The 14,972-nt window shown below is 38.4% G+C and overlaps 1 protein-coding gene and 1 pseudogene across 3 annotated transcripts in view; both read right to left on the bottom strand.

The window, feature by feature from the left end:
• UGGT2 (UDP-glucose glycoprotein glucosyltransferase 2) overlaps positions 1–14,972 on the bottom strand; it is a 170,348-nt gene that overhangs the window by 80,878 nt on the left and 74,498 nt on the right. For 2 of the 3 annotated variants that reach the window (XM_027588084.1, XM_027588086.1), the window contains 4 exons: positions 9,130–9,249; positions 8,105–8,190; positions 7,418–7,553; positions 707–838 (listed from right to left, as the gene is read on the bottom strand). In XM_027588084.1, the coding sequence (XP_027443885.1) occupies positions 707–838; positions 7,418–7,553; positions 8,105–8,190; positions 9,130–9,249 (474 nt within the window). The remainder of the gene's footprint in view (positions 1–706; positions 839–7,417; positions 7,554–8,104; positions 8,191–9,129; positions 9,250–14,972) is intronic. The other variant, XM_027588085.1, reaches the window with a different exon arrangement.
• On the bottom strand, positions 8,229–8,386 carry LOC113921054 (annotated as a pseudogene).

Below are 14,972 nucleotides of genomic sequence, written 5' to 3'. Positions count from 1 at the left end.
TGAGACTAAGGAGTTAAACAGGGGCTGAGTCAGGTGGGACATTACAAAGCCAATGATCCTGACCTTCAATGGTTAGCATGGAGACAGGACCAGATCTGCGGTCTAAAAGCTCTTATAAAATGCAAGAACCCATCTAAAACACTTGAAATCTGTATGGGCATGAGAAATTCAGCCCCAGTGATGCTCCATCTTCCCAAGTTTGGTTCTTGTCCTAGCATTTATCTAAAAAGCCAGCTTTCCATTTCTTCTTAAGAAAGTACAAATTACATTCTTTAAAATTCTACATTCAGGGCACCTGGGTGGCTCCGTAGGTTAAGCGTCTGCCTTTGGCTCAGGTCATGATCTTGGGGTCCTGGGATCGAGCCCCACATCGGGCTCCCTGCTCAGCGGGGAGTCTGCTTCTCCCTCTCCCTCTGACCCTCCTCCCCACTTGTGCTCTCTCTCTGCCTCAAATTAAAAAAAGAGTCTACATTCAAGTTTCCTATCCTGTAAATCCTGACAATTCTCGTCTCATACTTTTCGAAAGGTTAATAATGGCAATTTGAGTACTCGTATACAACTTGCATCATTCAGAGGTGTTAAATTTCCCTTCTTTCTGAGGGTCTAAAACCCAAATCATGAGTTAACTATATTGAGATCATTTATTCATGAGATTATAGTGAAAGTTTCTTGGATCATATTTTTGAAAATCTGCATTTCAACTTACCTTTCTGTCATTATCATATTTAGAATGAACTCCCAAAATATCCCAAATATTAGCATCTGGAAATAGATTTAGGAGAACACTCTTCACATTGTCTACAGTGAGCATATTGTCATTCTTCACTTTTTGGTACATCTGTAGAAATAAAGATCTTATAATTAATTTTCATCTTATGGCAATAGTTTTCTTTCTTTCCCTGAGTGTGCAGATTTATATAAAATAAAAATATACTTTATACTTTATAAGTTCTAAGTATACCACATATGTACATATATAAACATGTCCCCCACCCACACAGATAAATCATTTTAACCACACAATAGATCATCTCCCAATAAAAATGGTTTTGTGAATATTCTGTAGCTTTCAAAATACCAGAACAAATTTATGTTATGTTCCATTTTGATCAAACTAGACACTGTGATTCCTGGCAAAATAATGGCTCCCTTTATTTTTCTTTAAGATTTTATTTATTCACTTGAGAGAGAGAAAGCACAAGCAGGGGGAGAGGGAGAAGCAGGCTACCTGCTGAGCAGAGTCTCCAATGTGGGGCTCGATCCCAGGACCCTGGGATCATGACCTGAGCTGAAGGCAGATGCTTAACCATCTGAGCCACCAAGGTGTCCCAGCTCCTTTCATTTAAAAAGGTATATGTAAAATATATTTTTAAAAGATTTTATTTACTTATTTGAGAGAGAGAGAGACAGAGATAGTGACAGAGAGCACAAGCGGGAGGTGCGGCAGGCAGAGGGAGAAGCAGGCTCCTCGTTGAGCAGGGAGCCGGAAAGACATGGAGCCCAATCCCAGGACCCCGGGATCATGACCTGAACCAAAGGCAGACACCCAACTGACTGAGCCACCCAGGCACCCCTATATAAAATATTTTAAATGGCTTATTTCAGAAAGGCTTTATTTTCATTCCTGATTGCTCTCCAGTAAAGACCTTAACTAGGTTTCCTCTGTACCTCCGTTCTCCCTGCCCCCCACTCAGATGTTGTAAGCACAGTGGCATGATATAAACTGTAGCTCCTTTATTTTCTTGCTTCATTTCTCCCTCATTATAGATCCTCTACTATGCCCCAGGATCTCTGCTAGGCATGGGGTAAGGGACAGCTCTGCATCAGGAGAGAAGGCATCTCTGAGCAGATGCCTCAGCTGAGACATAAATATGAACACTGAGTTAGCATTAAGGCATTCTGGGGGAAAACTTCCCAAGCAGAAGAAACTTGTACTTACAAACACCATCAAGTACCATTTTGATATACAGGTATCTCTCACTTCTCAAAAGATCATGTTAGGCTACTTTTCTTTTAAGAGAGTGACATCAGTATCTGTTTTCACTAACCAAAAGAAATCCAAAGAGGATTTTCATTTTTATGAAAAACGGTAGAAAGTGAAAATAGCATTTAGTGTTTGTTTTGCAGTGTGACTGGCCCCGCCAGCCTCCTTCCCCAGGAACTACAACTCGGGATCCAGAGCTTGAACCGTGTCTGTGAACATCTGTGCTTTCTTTCAATTTATTCTGTGCATATCATTAGCAAGATGTGTCCTAAGATGTCAGAAAAGCCTAAAAGAGGTTATTTTTTGGTTCTGGAGAATGCTCAAAATTTTTTCCATATCAACTGAAGATTACTGCTTTTTTACACCATTTGGGTTTGTTACAGAAGTTTCACAGGAATGCTCTACTCAGAAGCGGGGGAAACCTGCATCAGTAGAATGTTATTTTGAAGATGCCTGGGTAGCTCAGTTTGTTAAACATCTGCCTCTGGCTCAGGTCATGATCCCAGGGTCCTGGGATTGAGCCCCAGGAGGGACTCCCTGCTCAGCAGGGAGGCTGCTTCTCCCTCTCCCTCTGCTTGTGCGCACGCACACGCGCGCGCGCACACACACACACACACACACACACACTCTCTCTCTCTCTCTCTCTCTCTCTCAAATGTCAATTAAGTTTTTTAAAAAAAAAAAAGAATGTTGAGTCCCCCATTATTGCCAGAGACAGTCCTCATATGAGGCCTGACGGAAGCCCCACACTATTCCTCATGATAACCTTTTCCTTTTCTTACTGTAAACCTAGTGACCTATTCCTTGAAGAAAAGGCTCAGGTCTATAATTAGGTCCCACAGTTTAATTTTACAAGCTTCTCAATTTATAGGCAAGTTTCCTCCTCATAATCAAGCCGAGCATGCTATGATCTTAGTAACTAAAAAAACAAAAAGCAAAAATTTTAGCCTTCTGTAAAACATAAATAAGGATTAGAAAAAATGAGATCTTGAATAAGGCAAAAATTATATATGAAAAGTTACTGATATTAGTCATCTTACAAATTAGTCATTTTCAAATAGTAGATATTCTTAAGCTATCTCAGGCAGCTAGAATGTCTAGCATAAGCCACTTAGATATATAATGATTCAATCTTCTTATACATTTTACAAATTTTAAAACTGTTACATACCTTGGTAAGCAAAAATAGCAATCTGGGGTCTTCTTCATATAAATTTTATTTTTCTCTTTTTTAGCTTCATTAAGGCATAACTGACAAATAACACAGCAATACATTTAAAGTGTAGAACACGATGGCTTGATAAATGCACACCGTGTGAGGGGACTCCCACCATTGAATTAACTAATATATCCAGCACCTCACACATATTTTTCTTCCTTTTTTGGTGAGAACATTAAAATTCTACTCTTAGCAAATTTCAATTATACAGTACAGCATTATCAACCAGTCCCCATGCTGTACATAAGATCTCCAGAGCTTACTCCTTTTTTTTTTTTTTTTTTAAGATTTTATTTATTTGACAAGAGAGAGAGACACAGCGAGAGAGGGAACACAAGCAGGGGGAGTGGGAGAGGGAGAAGCAGGCTTCCCGCTGAGCAGGGAGTTCGATGCGGGGCTCCATCCCAGGACCCTGGGACCATGATCTGAGCCAAAGGCAGACGCTTAACGACTGAGGCACCCAGGTGACCCAACTTATTCCTCTCATAATCGGAAGTTTGTACCTTTGACCAACATTTCCCCATTTCACCCACCCCCCTGACCAATCACTTTTCTACTGTTTCTAAGAGTTCAGCCTTTTTAGAGTCCACATACACGTGATATTATACAGTATTCATCCTTCTTTGTCTGATATATTTCACTTCGCCTTATGCTTTCCAGGTTCATCCATGTTGTCACAAATGGCAGGATTTCCTTCTTTTTAAAGGGTGAATGACATTCTGAGGTATGTATACATACACACCACACATTTTCTTTGTCCATCCACCGATGGATACAAAGTCATTTCCATACCTTGGCGATTGTGAATACTGCTGCAGTAAACATGGGAGTACAGATAACTCTTTGAGATACTGATTTCGTTTATTTCATTTCCTTTGGAAACAGCTGAAATGGGGTTGCTGGTTCATACTGTCATCCTATTTTAAATTTCTTGAGGAAGCTCCAGATTGTTTTCCATAATGGCTATACCAGTTACATTCTCAGAGGGTTCCCTTTTCTCTACAGCGTGCCAGCATTTGTCATCTTGATTGTCTGGTAACAAACCCCCCTATAGGTGTGAGGTGACAGCTCACTGTCGGTTTTGATTTGCATTTCCCTGATGATTAATCAAGTTGAGCACCTTTTCATATACCTGCTGGTCATCTGTAGGTCTTCTCTGGAAAAATGTCCATTCAGATCTATTGCCCATTTTTTAATTGGGTTACTTTTTTTTGCTATTGAGTTATATGTATTCCTTATGTATTTTGGACATTAACTCCTTACTGAATAGGTAGTTTGCAAATATGTTCTCCTGTTCCACAGTTGCCATTTCATTGCATTGATGGTTTCCTTTGCTGTGCAGACACATTTTATTTTGATATAAATCCCCTGTTTATTTTTGCTTTTGTTGCCTTTGATTTTGTCATCAAATCCAAAAAAATCATCACTAAGATCAATGTCAAGGAGCTTACCCCGTGTTTTCTTTCAGGAAACAGTTTCAGGTCTTCAACTTTTTAATCCATTTTGAGTTGACCTTTGTGTATGGTATAAGATAGGGATCCAGTTTCATCATTTTGCTTGTGGATATCCAGTTGTGCCAATTTACTACAATCTACTCCCTCCGAAGGCTAACTTTATGTTGACAAAATATTGAATTTTAAGTTCCAAAATAGATCTATTTAATCCTCTGTTCCTTTGTACAATTACTGTCATATGTATTATATCTATGTTAAAATTTGTTTTATTTAAACTTGTGCAATTTAAATGCAATAGGATATATTCTTATAGCCTTTTGTATGTATCCATATATTTACATTTTATTTACAGCTACCATTTCATTTCTTTCTGTGAGTGTGAGTTACCATCTGGTGTCACTTCCTCTCAGCCTGAAGGATTTCCTTTAGTATTTCTTTTGACGCAGCAAGAATTCTCTCCATCTCTACCTGTGAATATTTTTATTTCGATCTTTTTGCAAGGATCATAGTTCATGTTAGCTCTTGTTCAACTTTTGAAAACCAACTTCTTTCATGTATTTTGTCCAGTTTTATACTTGCTTACTGTGAGATGGTTAATCTGTTGTCAATTACCCCATCATAGACAAATGTTGAAGGCTTAAAGTACTTCTGCATTCTCAAACATGCATTCAACAAATATTCATCAAGTACATAACATACATTTTTTTAAATCTTTTTTTTTTTAAGATTTTATTTATGTGACAGAGAGAGAGAGAGAGACAGTGAGAGAGGGAACACAAGCAGGGGGAGTGGGAGAGGGAGAAGCAGGCCCCCCCGCTGAACAGGGAGCCTGAAGTGGGGCTCGATCCCAGGACCCTGGGATCATGACCTGAGCTGAAGGCAGATGCTTAATGACTGAGCTACCCAGGCGCCCAACATTTTTTTAAATCTCAATCTTGCAAGGTAGGAAGAGAAAATTAAATTAGTAAGTTCGCATAGCCACTCTGGAGAGCTGAGATACACAGTCTGATTATTTTACCATATAAATACTGTACCTCCTCTATAATTCTCTATCACATGTCAAAAATTTTCATATACTTATAAATTTTGATCTTCTACTACATTCCTTTCTCCTGATACCATATTTTCAAATTACCTAACTTAGATACAATAATTTGTTCATTGAAATGAAAAAATATTAAAGAGATTTTATAATTCACGTATTTTACTAAAAGACTAGATTTTGCTCAAATTATTCTAAATTAGTAAAGCTAAGTCATCTGAAGGATACAATACAATACACTCCCAATAGGATGTTAGCTCAATCATGTTTTGGTTTTCTATGGGCTACAAAAATTTTAGGGTTGAAGCATACATAGTCTAAATAACCACCAACATTTGCACACTTCAGACCCTGGTGGATTCTAGTATGCTATAAATATTCCTTCCTCACACATTTTTCCCTCTCTTTCCTCTAATTGCTTAGTACAACTTGCAGGCTATAGCACATATTTAATACTTTCATGCTGCGCTGTATGGAAACCTATGGTTTCAAGTATAATTTGGTCTTCCAAGATATTACAGTATTACGCTAAACATCACAGTAGATAATTCAAAAGGCCAGTGATTGTGAAGTATGAATTCACATGCAAATTTATGTCTGATACAAAGCGCTTCCAGAATAGAGAGTCAATAGAGAGAATTAAGGTAACTTAGATAAGGAGAATTTCAAAAGGTCTTCAAGTTTCTTAGTTTTGACTATCATACTGATCCTTTCACAATAAGGTGGCCAGACTTCAATAAAAGCTATGTCAGTCTAAGCCCCTTATAAATTCTTACACCAATCAGTTAATAAAAGTAATAGCCTGAGATACAAAAGTGACACGTAATCCACAGCACTATTTTACAGAACAAAGTGTATCCCCAAGTCACTGAGGCTCTGGTAGTTTCTGCGCGGCAGGACACTGAGTTCATGAGGTATTCAGTGGTTTTCCCAGGAGCTATGGAAGCAGGGCAGGGAGTATACAGGGCTTTGGTAATTTCACACGCTCACTTTGAAGAACCATTCCTTGTTATAATAGTGGGTGAAAGCGAAAAGACCAATGAATTTTAAAATGAACAAAAGCTAGTTTTTCAGCTATGGTCTGACTTTCTTAATAACAATACAGTTCTTTAATACATCTGTTTCCAAAATGGGCCATAATAGTTTCAAAACTTCGATTATGAAATAATCTTCCCATTTCTTATTGTTCTTTAAGTTCTTGCCAATTTCAAACTTTTTTTTTTATACATTCTCTTTGTCAAATTCAGTACCCATCCTGCTATTTCTACCTAATTTGCTGTCATGAAGTGATCTCCTTCTCCTCTGAAATTCTCTAGGAAGGGTCTGCATACCTTGTCATTTAGAATATTTAAGTTTGCAGTAATCTTTTTTATTCATGATTTTTTCAAGACCTGGTTCAGGAATCCTTCCCTGACTCATCATTTTCTCTGAGTATGTTTTCCTCTAAACTTAAATATACAATTTAAATTCCATTAGCAGCTGGAGGAACTCAAGCAAATTCATCTATCTATTTTGGCAGAGTGTCAGTTGCCTAATTTATAAAATGGGGAAAATATGTATTTCAGTTGGGAGTTGCAAGAATCACATTCATCGTCTGTATTAATCCCCATGATTGTTTTTTATAAACTTTGAAAGATAAAAATAATAAATGATAATAATTACAATAATGCAGAAAAACCCACTGTACAGTCTAAAGAAATTATACCTAGTGCACTCACTTGTACTATGGAAATAAACGCCTGTGATACATCATGTTCTTCTGCAATATAGTTGAAAGCTCGCCAGAGAGCAACGCCAACGTCATCCGCTCCATCAACTTCATCATCTGTGTTAACAATGAACACAAAACCAATTCTGGGAAAAGAAGGTGAATAAGGAATGTCACAACTACCCCTTGAATCACAGTCAACACGATTTTTCAACATTACTAGACTATAACATCTAGATGGACAGAATGTGTTAACTGGGGGGAAGAGGGAGTATTAGATTTGAAAAGGTTTGATTCGTAATGTCTAGTCACCAACATCCGTCTACCTAATGGATTCCTCCAAACTGTCAAACTCTCTCTGGTGATATCAAATGACCATGTTTTTCCAGAAAAATAAAGGGAAAGTATATTCTTAACACAACCTCAGGGAAATGGATCCATCTTTAAGCACCCAAAGTGATCAGATCACTCTCTCAGGAAATGAACAGGGTTAACGAGACTACTAAGCAGCTTTGACTAACAGAGTCTATCATAAAGGTAAATGTTTCATAGCACAACCATGTTGTGTCAGGCGCTAAAGACCACCCACCACTGCTTTGAATTCCACATGAATACTCTGTGCAATACTCTATGGTACAACATGAACATCATGGGATTTCCTTTAGCTGACCGTTTAATGTTATAAATTGACAATTACCTAAGAGGAATTTCATGATAATAGAAAAGTTCAGCAAGTTTTATAAAATCCAAGGTATATTCTTGAGCAGGATCAATAAACAGAACCTAAAAGAAAGTAGATAGTTTATAATCACTATTTTAACATTCTGGAATTTTCATGAAATTCAAGTTTAGTTTCTGTCACTAAAAGTATGAAATTCAAGGTGCAATCTTTTTTAAAAGAAATTTCCGGCAATTCTATTAGCAATAATCGCGCCTCGGATAAACCTCATTGGCTACGATACTGCCACTGCGCAAAGCTAAATTTCCGGCAATTCTAAAGAATTCTATATAAGAAGGAATTTCATAGGTAATGAAGGATTTCTAAAAGCTGCACATCTGAATAATACATGGAATTTAGTATCAGATCACGCATCTTTTTGGAAGCATAGCACAAAGTAAACTTTTAATAACATGTGAAATACCTTATTCTAAATGTGCATTGGATTGTCTATATACATATATTTTTAAAAGATAGTAATTGAATTTTGAAAAAAATAGCATTAATATAACTGCTTACTCTATACTGCTGTAGGAAATAACATATTCACTTTCTTTGTGGAGAAAAAATAAAGCCCCTGCTAAGTGTTTTCTGCACATTTCACAGTTGTATCAGGTTATTTAATATTATAATAGTGAACTCATATGCATAGATGATAAAGTGATATCCACGTATTTTTCCCTGAAATGTACTAAACTTTAATCTTAATTAGTTCTTTAGAACACAGAAGGAAAAAAAGTTCAATCAAATTCCTTTCAGAAAATGTGAACGTAACTCATCAATTTCACATCGGAACTATAAAAGCACATCTAAATAAGAAGAGGCAGCTTTGCGGCATCGCTGGCTTTGGAGGTCTCGTTGGCCAATGCCACCTCAAGCTTGCTGCATCAGGCAAGTATTTCCCTCTGTATTACACAGACGTCTATTCACCAAGAACAGGCTAATCCAAAAAGAATGCTGATACCTTTATAAAAGATGTATACAAAATGTCATATAAAACTCACCAAATTATGAAAATTACGCCTTACAGAAGGTATAGTTCCAGGGAACACGGGCTTCAGAAGCTCCTGGCAACTTGCAGGCCATGTGACATACAACTCATCATTTTCTAGGTCATTAATCCACTATAGAGAAGAATCCAAAAATCTGTGAATGCTTTAAGCTAATACTTAAGTCATTTTCTTTTTTTTTTTTTTTAAGATTTTATTTATTTATTTGACAGAGAGATAGAGAGCACAAGCAGGCAGAGTTACAGGCAGAGGGAGAGGGAGAAGCAGGCTTCCCGCTGAGCAGGGAGCCCGATGCGGGGCTCGATCCCAGGACCCCGGGATCAGGACCTGAGCCGAAGGCAGACGCTCAACCGACTGAGCCACCCAGGCGCCCCACTTAAGTCATTTTCAAAGCCAGTTTTCACTCTTTCAAAGTAAAAATACACAAAGATTTCTATATTTCTGATTAAATATAAGAAGCCAGTTGAATATTCTTTAAATTAAGGAATATATTATGTGCAACAATTTTATATTCCCATGGTCTTTTAGATTAAGCCTGACCCTCCTCCCAGAACTGACTTCTTCTATTCATGTTTTTCATATTAAAAAATAAAATTGTATAGAAATTACTCTCCATAAACCACTTGACAGAGATTAAGTGTTTATCTTGATTATCAGCAGTATAGGAGGCAGTCAGGTCCTCCACCTCCCTTCTCAAATTTTAACCCTTAGACATAAGGAAAATAAAACATGACACTTTGGATGTCTGATTCTAATCAAGAGCTAACGGTTTATACTAGACTAAGCCACCTGCCTGAAAGAATGCTAAGAACTGGGGAAAACATATAATCTACTGTTTAGACGCATGGAGGTAGGGTCAACCAATTATCAAGTGTGAAGGAGTTACAATCCTTGAAGGCAGGAAGGACAGCAGCAGACAAGCTCCATGTTCACCTCAATTCCGTCCCTAGGGATATTTTCCAAATTACAGCTTGGAATAACTCATTCAAACAGCAAGTGACAGTCATATTGGGCTGGAAAGACAGGAGTCAAAATTAGGGCTGCCTAAATGGTAGGAGTTGAAGGGGCGGGGAAATCCAGGAGAGGGGGAAAGTGCAGGAAAGAAACCAACAGTCCTATCTCTCTACAAATTCCTCTCATTTGCTGACTAGGAACCTGCACATACCCATGGCAACACCCTGGCCCCAACACCACCAAAAAAACCAGAAAAAAAAAAAAAAAACCCACAAAACAAAACCACTACACAGTAAGGAGACAGAAGTTGAAGTCTGAAGTGTTAAGACTTTGGCAAACATTATATTTTAATTTGAGAAACTGACAGGGCTAGCCCCCAGGAGTAAGATACAAAGTGGAAGAGCTCCCACGAAGCCTGGAAACATGCCTCGACAGAGCCACTGAGGTCTGGTACTCAGGCTGCCGCAGCAAACCTGACAAGCATTTGCTTCTGTAACTTTACATAGGCAATTTCAGGCTCTAATCAAAAACTGCCATGCAAAAAAAAAAAAAAAAAGGACCAAATACTAAAATGAAAGAGAAAAACCGGACAATACAGAGGGACTTAGACAAGGACTTTAAAATAACTACAATTAATATATATATATTTTTTTAAAGAAAAAATAGGGCGCCTGGGTGGCTCAGTTGGTTAAGCGACTGCCTTTGGCTCAGATCATGATCCTGGAGTCCTGGGATCGAGTCCCGCATTGGGCTCCCTGCTCAGCGGGGAGTCTGCTTCTCCCTCTGACCCCCTTCCCTCTCGTGCTGTCTCTCATTCTCTCAAAAAAATAAAATCTTTAAAAAAAAAAAAAAAGAAAAAATAGATGGAAAATGTTAAGAGAACTAAAAATCCATCATAAGAAGAGCCAAAGGGATATTCTAGATTTTAAAACTCTGTAATTAAGAACTGTAAGAACTTCTAAAGAAGATTTAACTGCAGACTGGACATGGAGGAAGACGGTGATTAGTCACCTGGATGACAGATCAATAGAATGTATATTAACTAAAGTGCACAGAGAAAAGAAATAATGCCAAATCAAAATGAAGGGTAAGAGGCACGACACAGGCACGCGGTCTAGCAAGTGCCGCTCAAAGTCCCGGAGGAGAGGAGAGAGGAGACCAGTGGTGCCCAAGAAACCAGGCGGCCTCTGCAGTGGTCCAGACACGAGGTTCTGGGGAGTGTTTGACCACGTCAGAGGCAGTGGCTTCAGAGAGAAGACTGAAACCGCTTTGCATAGGCCCAGAGACTGAACTGCCCATCTTTTACTCTCAAGTAAATTTATAGAAGCAGCAACAATAACTGGAAGAGTGACCTCACAAAGCTGCATGCACAACTGGCACTGATATTCCAATGATCTATGGCCATTAGTTTTGTTGGCCATAACTCTGGCCTTTGTATCTACTGGGCTACCTACCAAGATACTGAATAAAAGATATTGTCATTAATAGATTAGAACTTATAAGACAATTTCCTCACTGTCCAAGGAGCTACAATAGCTTAGCAAATGGACACAAGATGGGTCATGGTGTTAGAGGATGACTTTCTGAGAGAAGTGAAGAACTTAAAAGACTTAAAATTTACATCTTTTGGGTTTTCTCTAGGGAGTGACATCAGCTAAAATGGCTGAGTAAAGGATTTCAAAACTCCACCCTGACACAAAAGCAACAAGAAATTAGAATATTGGGGGGAACTCAACATTTTAAGAACTATGAAAACTAACCAAAAGCTTGCAGCAACCTTGAGAGTATTTAAGAAAAATGGCTGAATCTCAGTCAGAACCATGAGGTATGTAGTGGGAAAATTGTCCTAGACCCACCTCGTGCTCCCAAGCTTATCAGTAGCCTTGAAAATGACAGCCTGAATTCCAGTATCAATACTGGAGAAAGCAGAACGGACCTCATTCTGACAGAATTTTAATTTTTGTTTGAACTGTCTGGTGACTCCCTAGAAAACCCACTAAAAGGGCTTGTCTTTATCCTGCCTAACTCATAACAGTGTTAGAGCTGCTACCCCGTTTTGTGGAAAACAATTATGGGCAAATGTTTTAGTCGCTCCTGCCTGCAGCAATAGAAAACAGTTGGGACGAAAGCAAAGCAACCAAAATCTAGTGAGGAAAGGTTGGGGAATGAGAGGTTTTGGGAAACAGAACTTTGAGAAGTTCGGACATATTCTTGGGATTCTAAAAGGCCGTGCACAAGCCCAGGGAAGACTGAGAAGCCCCAAGTTCCCTCCTCTGGTTTACTCTGAAGTCTGCGCAAGCGACAAGTGAAGGCTAAGGGGAATGCAAGCTGCCTGGCTGAGGGTCCGACGTGTGCTTCTCCCTCTCCATCTGCCACACACACATAGAGCCCCTGTGCAAGACTGGGAGGCTTTTGGGGTCCAGGCATTTAAGTAAAATCTCTGTCTCATACTGAGTAGATGACTAGGTGAACGTAACAGAGACTTCTGTAGCCACACGTAAGAAAGAATACAGGCTTTACAAAATTAGTTCAGAGATGTCACTAAACAAGTAATCAAAACAGCAAACAGCAACAATAAACCCAGGGAAGGTAAGAATCTGACTTTCAGAAGTGCCATACTGTAATATTCGAAATGCCTAGTTTTCAACAAAAAAATTCAGAGGCACTGAAAAATCCTAAAATAAACATAAGAAAAACAATTCTATTTACAGTAGCATCCGGAAGGATAAAATACTTAGAAATAGGTTTAACAAGTATGAGACTTGTATACTGAAAGCCACAAAAGCTACATCATTGAAAGATAATAAAGAAGATCTGAATAAATGGAAAGACATCCCATATTCATGGATCAGAAGACTTAATATATTAAAATAGCAATATTCCTTAAATTATCTATGTATTCAATGAAATTTCAATAAAAATTCCAACTTTTTTCCAGAAATGGAAAGCTGATGATGTAATTCATAATGAAAGGCAAGGGTCCTAGGACTGCCAAGATAATCTTGAAAAAGAACAAAGTTGGAGGACTCACAATTCCAAATTTCAGAACTTACTCAAAGCTACGGTAATCAAATAGTGTGGTGTTTGCATAAGGGGAAGATATAGATCAATGGAACTAAATTGTGAGTCTAGGGATAAACCCAGTATCTGTGGTGAGCTGATTTACATCATTATGGGGCTTGGACGGGAAACTGCTGTTACAGATTATGGGGCTCACTGTCAGTAGCAAGTTACATCCTTAATCTGGATAAAGAATTCCTTTCTTCTGCCTGTGCTAATTGATGTTTATTAGTTTTGAATCTTATCACTGTCATCTTGGTGACAAAAATGAAGAATTAGAATTGTTTTGAGAGAATGACAAATGGCCAGGATGACTTGGGAACTTTAAGGGAATTAAAATGATCATAAGCACCTCAGGAATATGACTACAGCACAGACATCACAGGATAGAAAACAGAAAACTGCAACTAGGGGCAGGGGTAATTTAGGTGGAATATGACCAAAGCCCCCTCCACTGTGGACTGAAAAGGAATTATAATCCAAAGGAGCCAAACATACAATCAGATGGCTGTTTTTACTGACTTAAATGAGATACTAGTGAAACCTGAGGTACCGTGGCAAGGCTAAAAACAGGAAATAAAACTACATAAAATTTAAATTGTGTCTTCTTTTTTTTTTTTTTAAAGATTTTATTTATTTATTTGAGAGAGAGAGAATGAGAGATAGAGAGCACGAGAGGGAAGAGGGTCAGAGGGAGAAGCAGACTCCCTGCCGAGCAGGGAGCCCGATGTGGGACTCGATCCCGGGACTCCAGGATCATGACCTGAGCCGAAGGCAGTCGCTTAACCAACTGAGCCACCCAGGCGCCCTAAATTGTGTCTTCTGATATCTGGGACAGAGAAACCGAGAATGGTTAACCAGGGATGGGAGAATACCCAATGACTCTCTTGAGTTTTTACTCAACTGTTAAGCAAGCAACTTTTAAGAAATAAACTGCCAAGGTTTGTTTTGGGAAGGGTATAAATACAGAGGTCAGAAGTAATGTAATTCAGTTACTCAGCTTTCTCTGTAAAGACAAAAAGTGGAGAGACAGATCCAGGGGGAGAAATAGAATTAAAAGCAAAGTATTGCTTTCATTCTTGAATAGCTCTGTTTTAGCATTAAGATATCCAACAGATTTTCTGAGTGCTTCCTATGTGATAGGACCTGATGGATGTTGAAGATATTTAACAAAGTCCTGGTTTTTGTGGAGCTTACAGTCCACTGGAAGATTATACATAAACTAATAAATGCATAATAAATGCATATCATATTGGGTGGTAGCAAATGCTATGAAGCAAAAATCAAGCTTAAGTGTGAATTAATTTTGCTGTTCTAACAGACCAAGGTGAAAAGAGTGCTCAGAACTCAGGGCTCTGCATTTTGTGCAGTTAATTTTATTTTTTTCAAGTAGGCTCCACGCCCAGTGTGGGGCCCAACACCGGACTTGAACTCATGACCCCGAGATCAAGACCTGAGCTGATATCAAGAATAGGATGCTCAACCGACTGAGCCACCCAGGTGCCCTGTGTCAGTTAATTTTTTTAAAGGAATCTACAGAATAAAGTGTCACAAATAATTATCTACTGAAAGTAGGCACTTTCCAAGTGGAAAAGTAAAAGCATTTAATTAAGACACAGAACTTCCCTTAATAGTATGCAAAAAAAGATATTTAAAAAATTAAGCTATTATTTAGTTTTAACAAGGAATAAAATTCTGATACATGCTACAACATGGATGAACCTTGACAGCAGTAAGCCTAATGAAATACACCAGGCTGAAATGGACAAATAGTGCATAACTCCACTTTTATGAGGCACTTAGAAAAGGCAAATTCATAGGGA

This window comes from Zalophus californianus, chromosome 3 (genome assembly GCF_009762305.2).
Source record: "Zalophus californianus isolate mZalCal1 chromosome 3, mZalCal1.pri.v2, whole genome shotgun sequence".
Lineage (NCBI taxonomy): Eukaryota > Metazoa > Chordata > Mammalia > Carnivora > Otariidae > Zalophus > Zalophus californianus.
The sequence above is the reverse complement of the archived record's forward strand: the minus strand, read 5'-3'. Positions and strand labels throughout refer to the sequence as shown.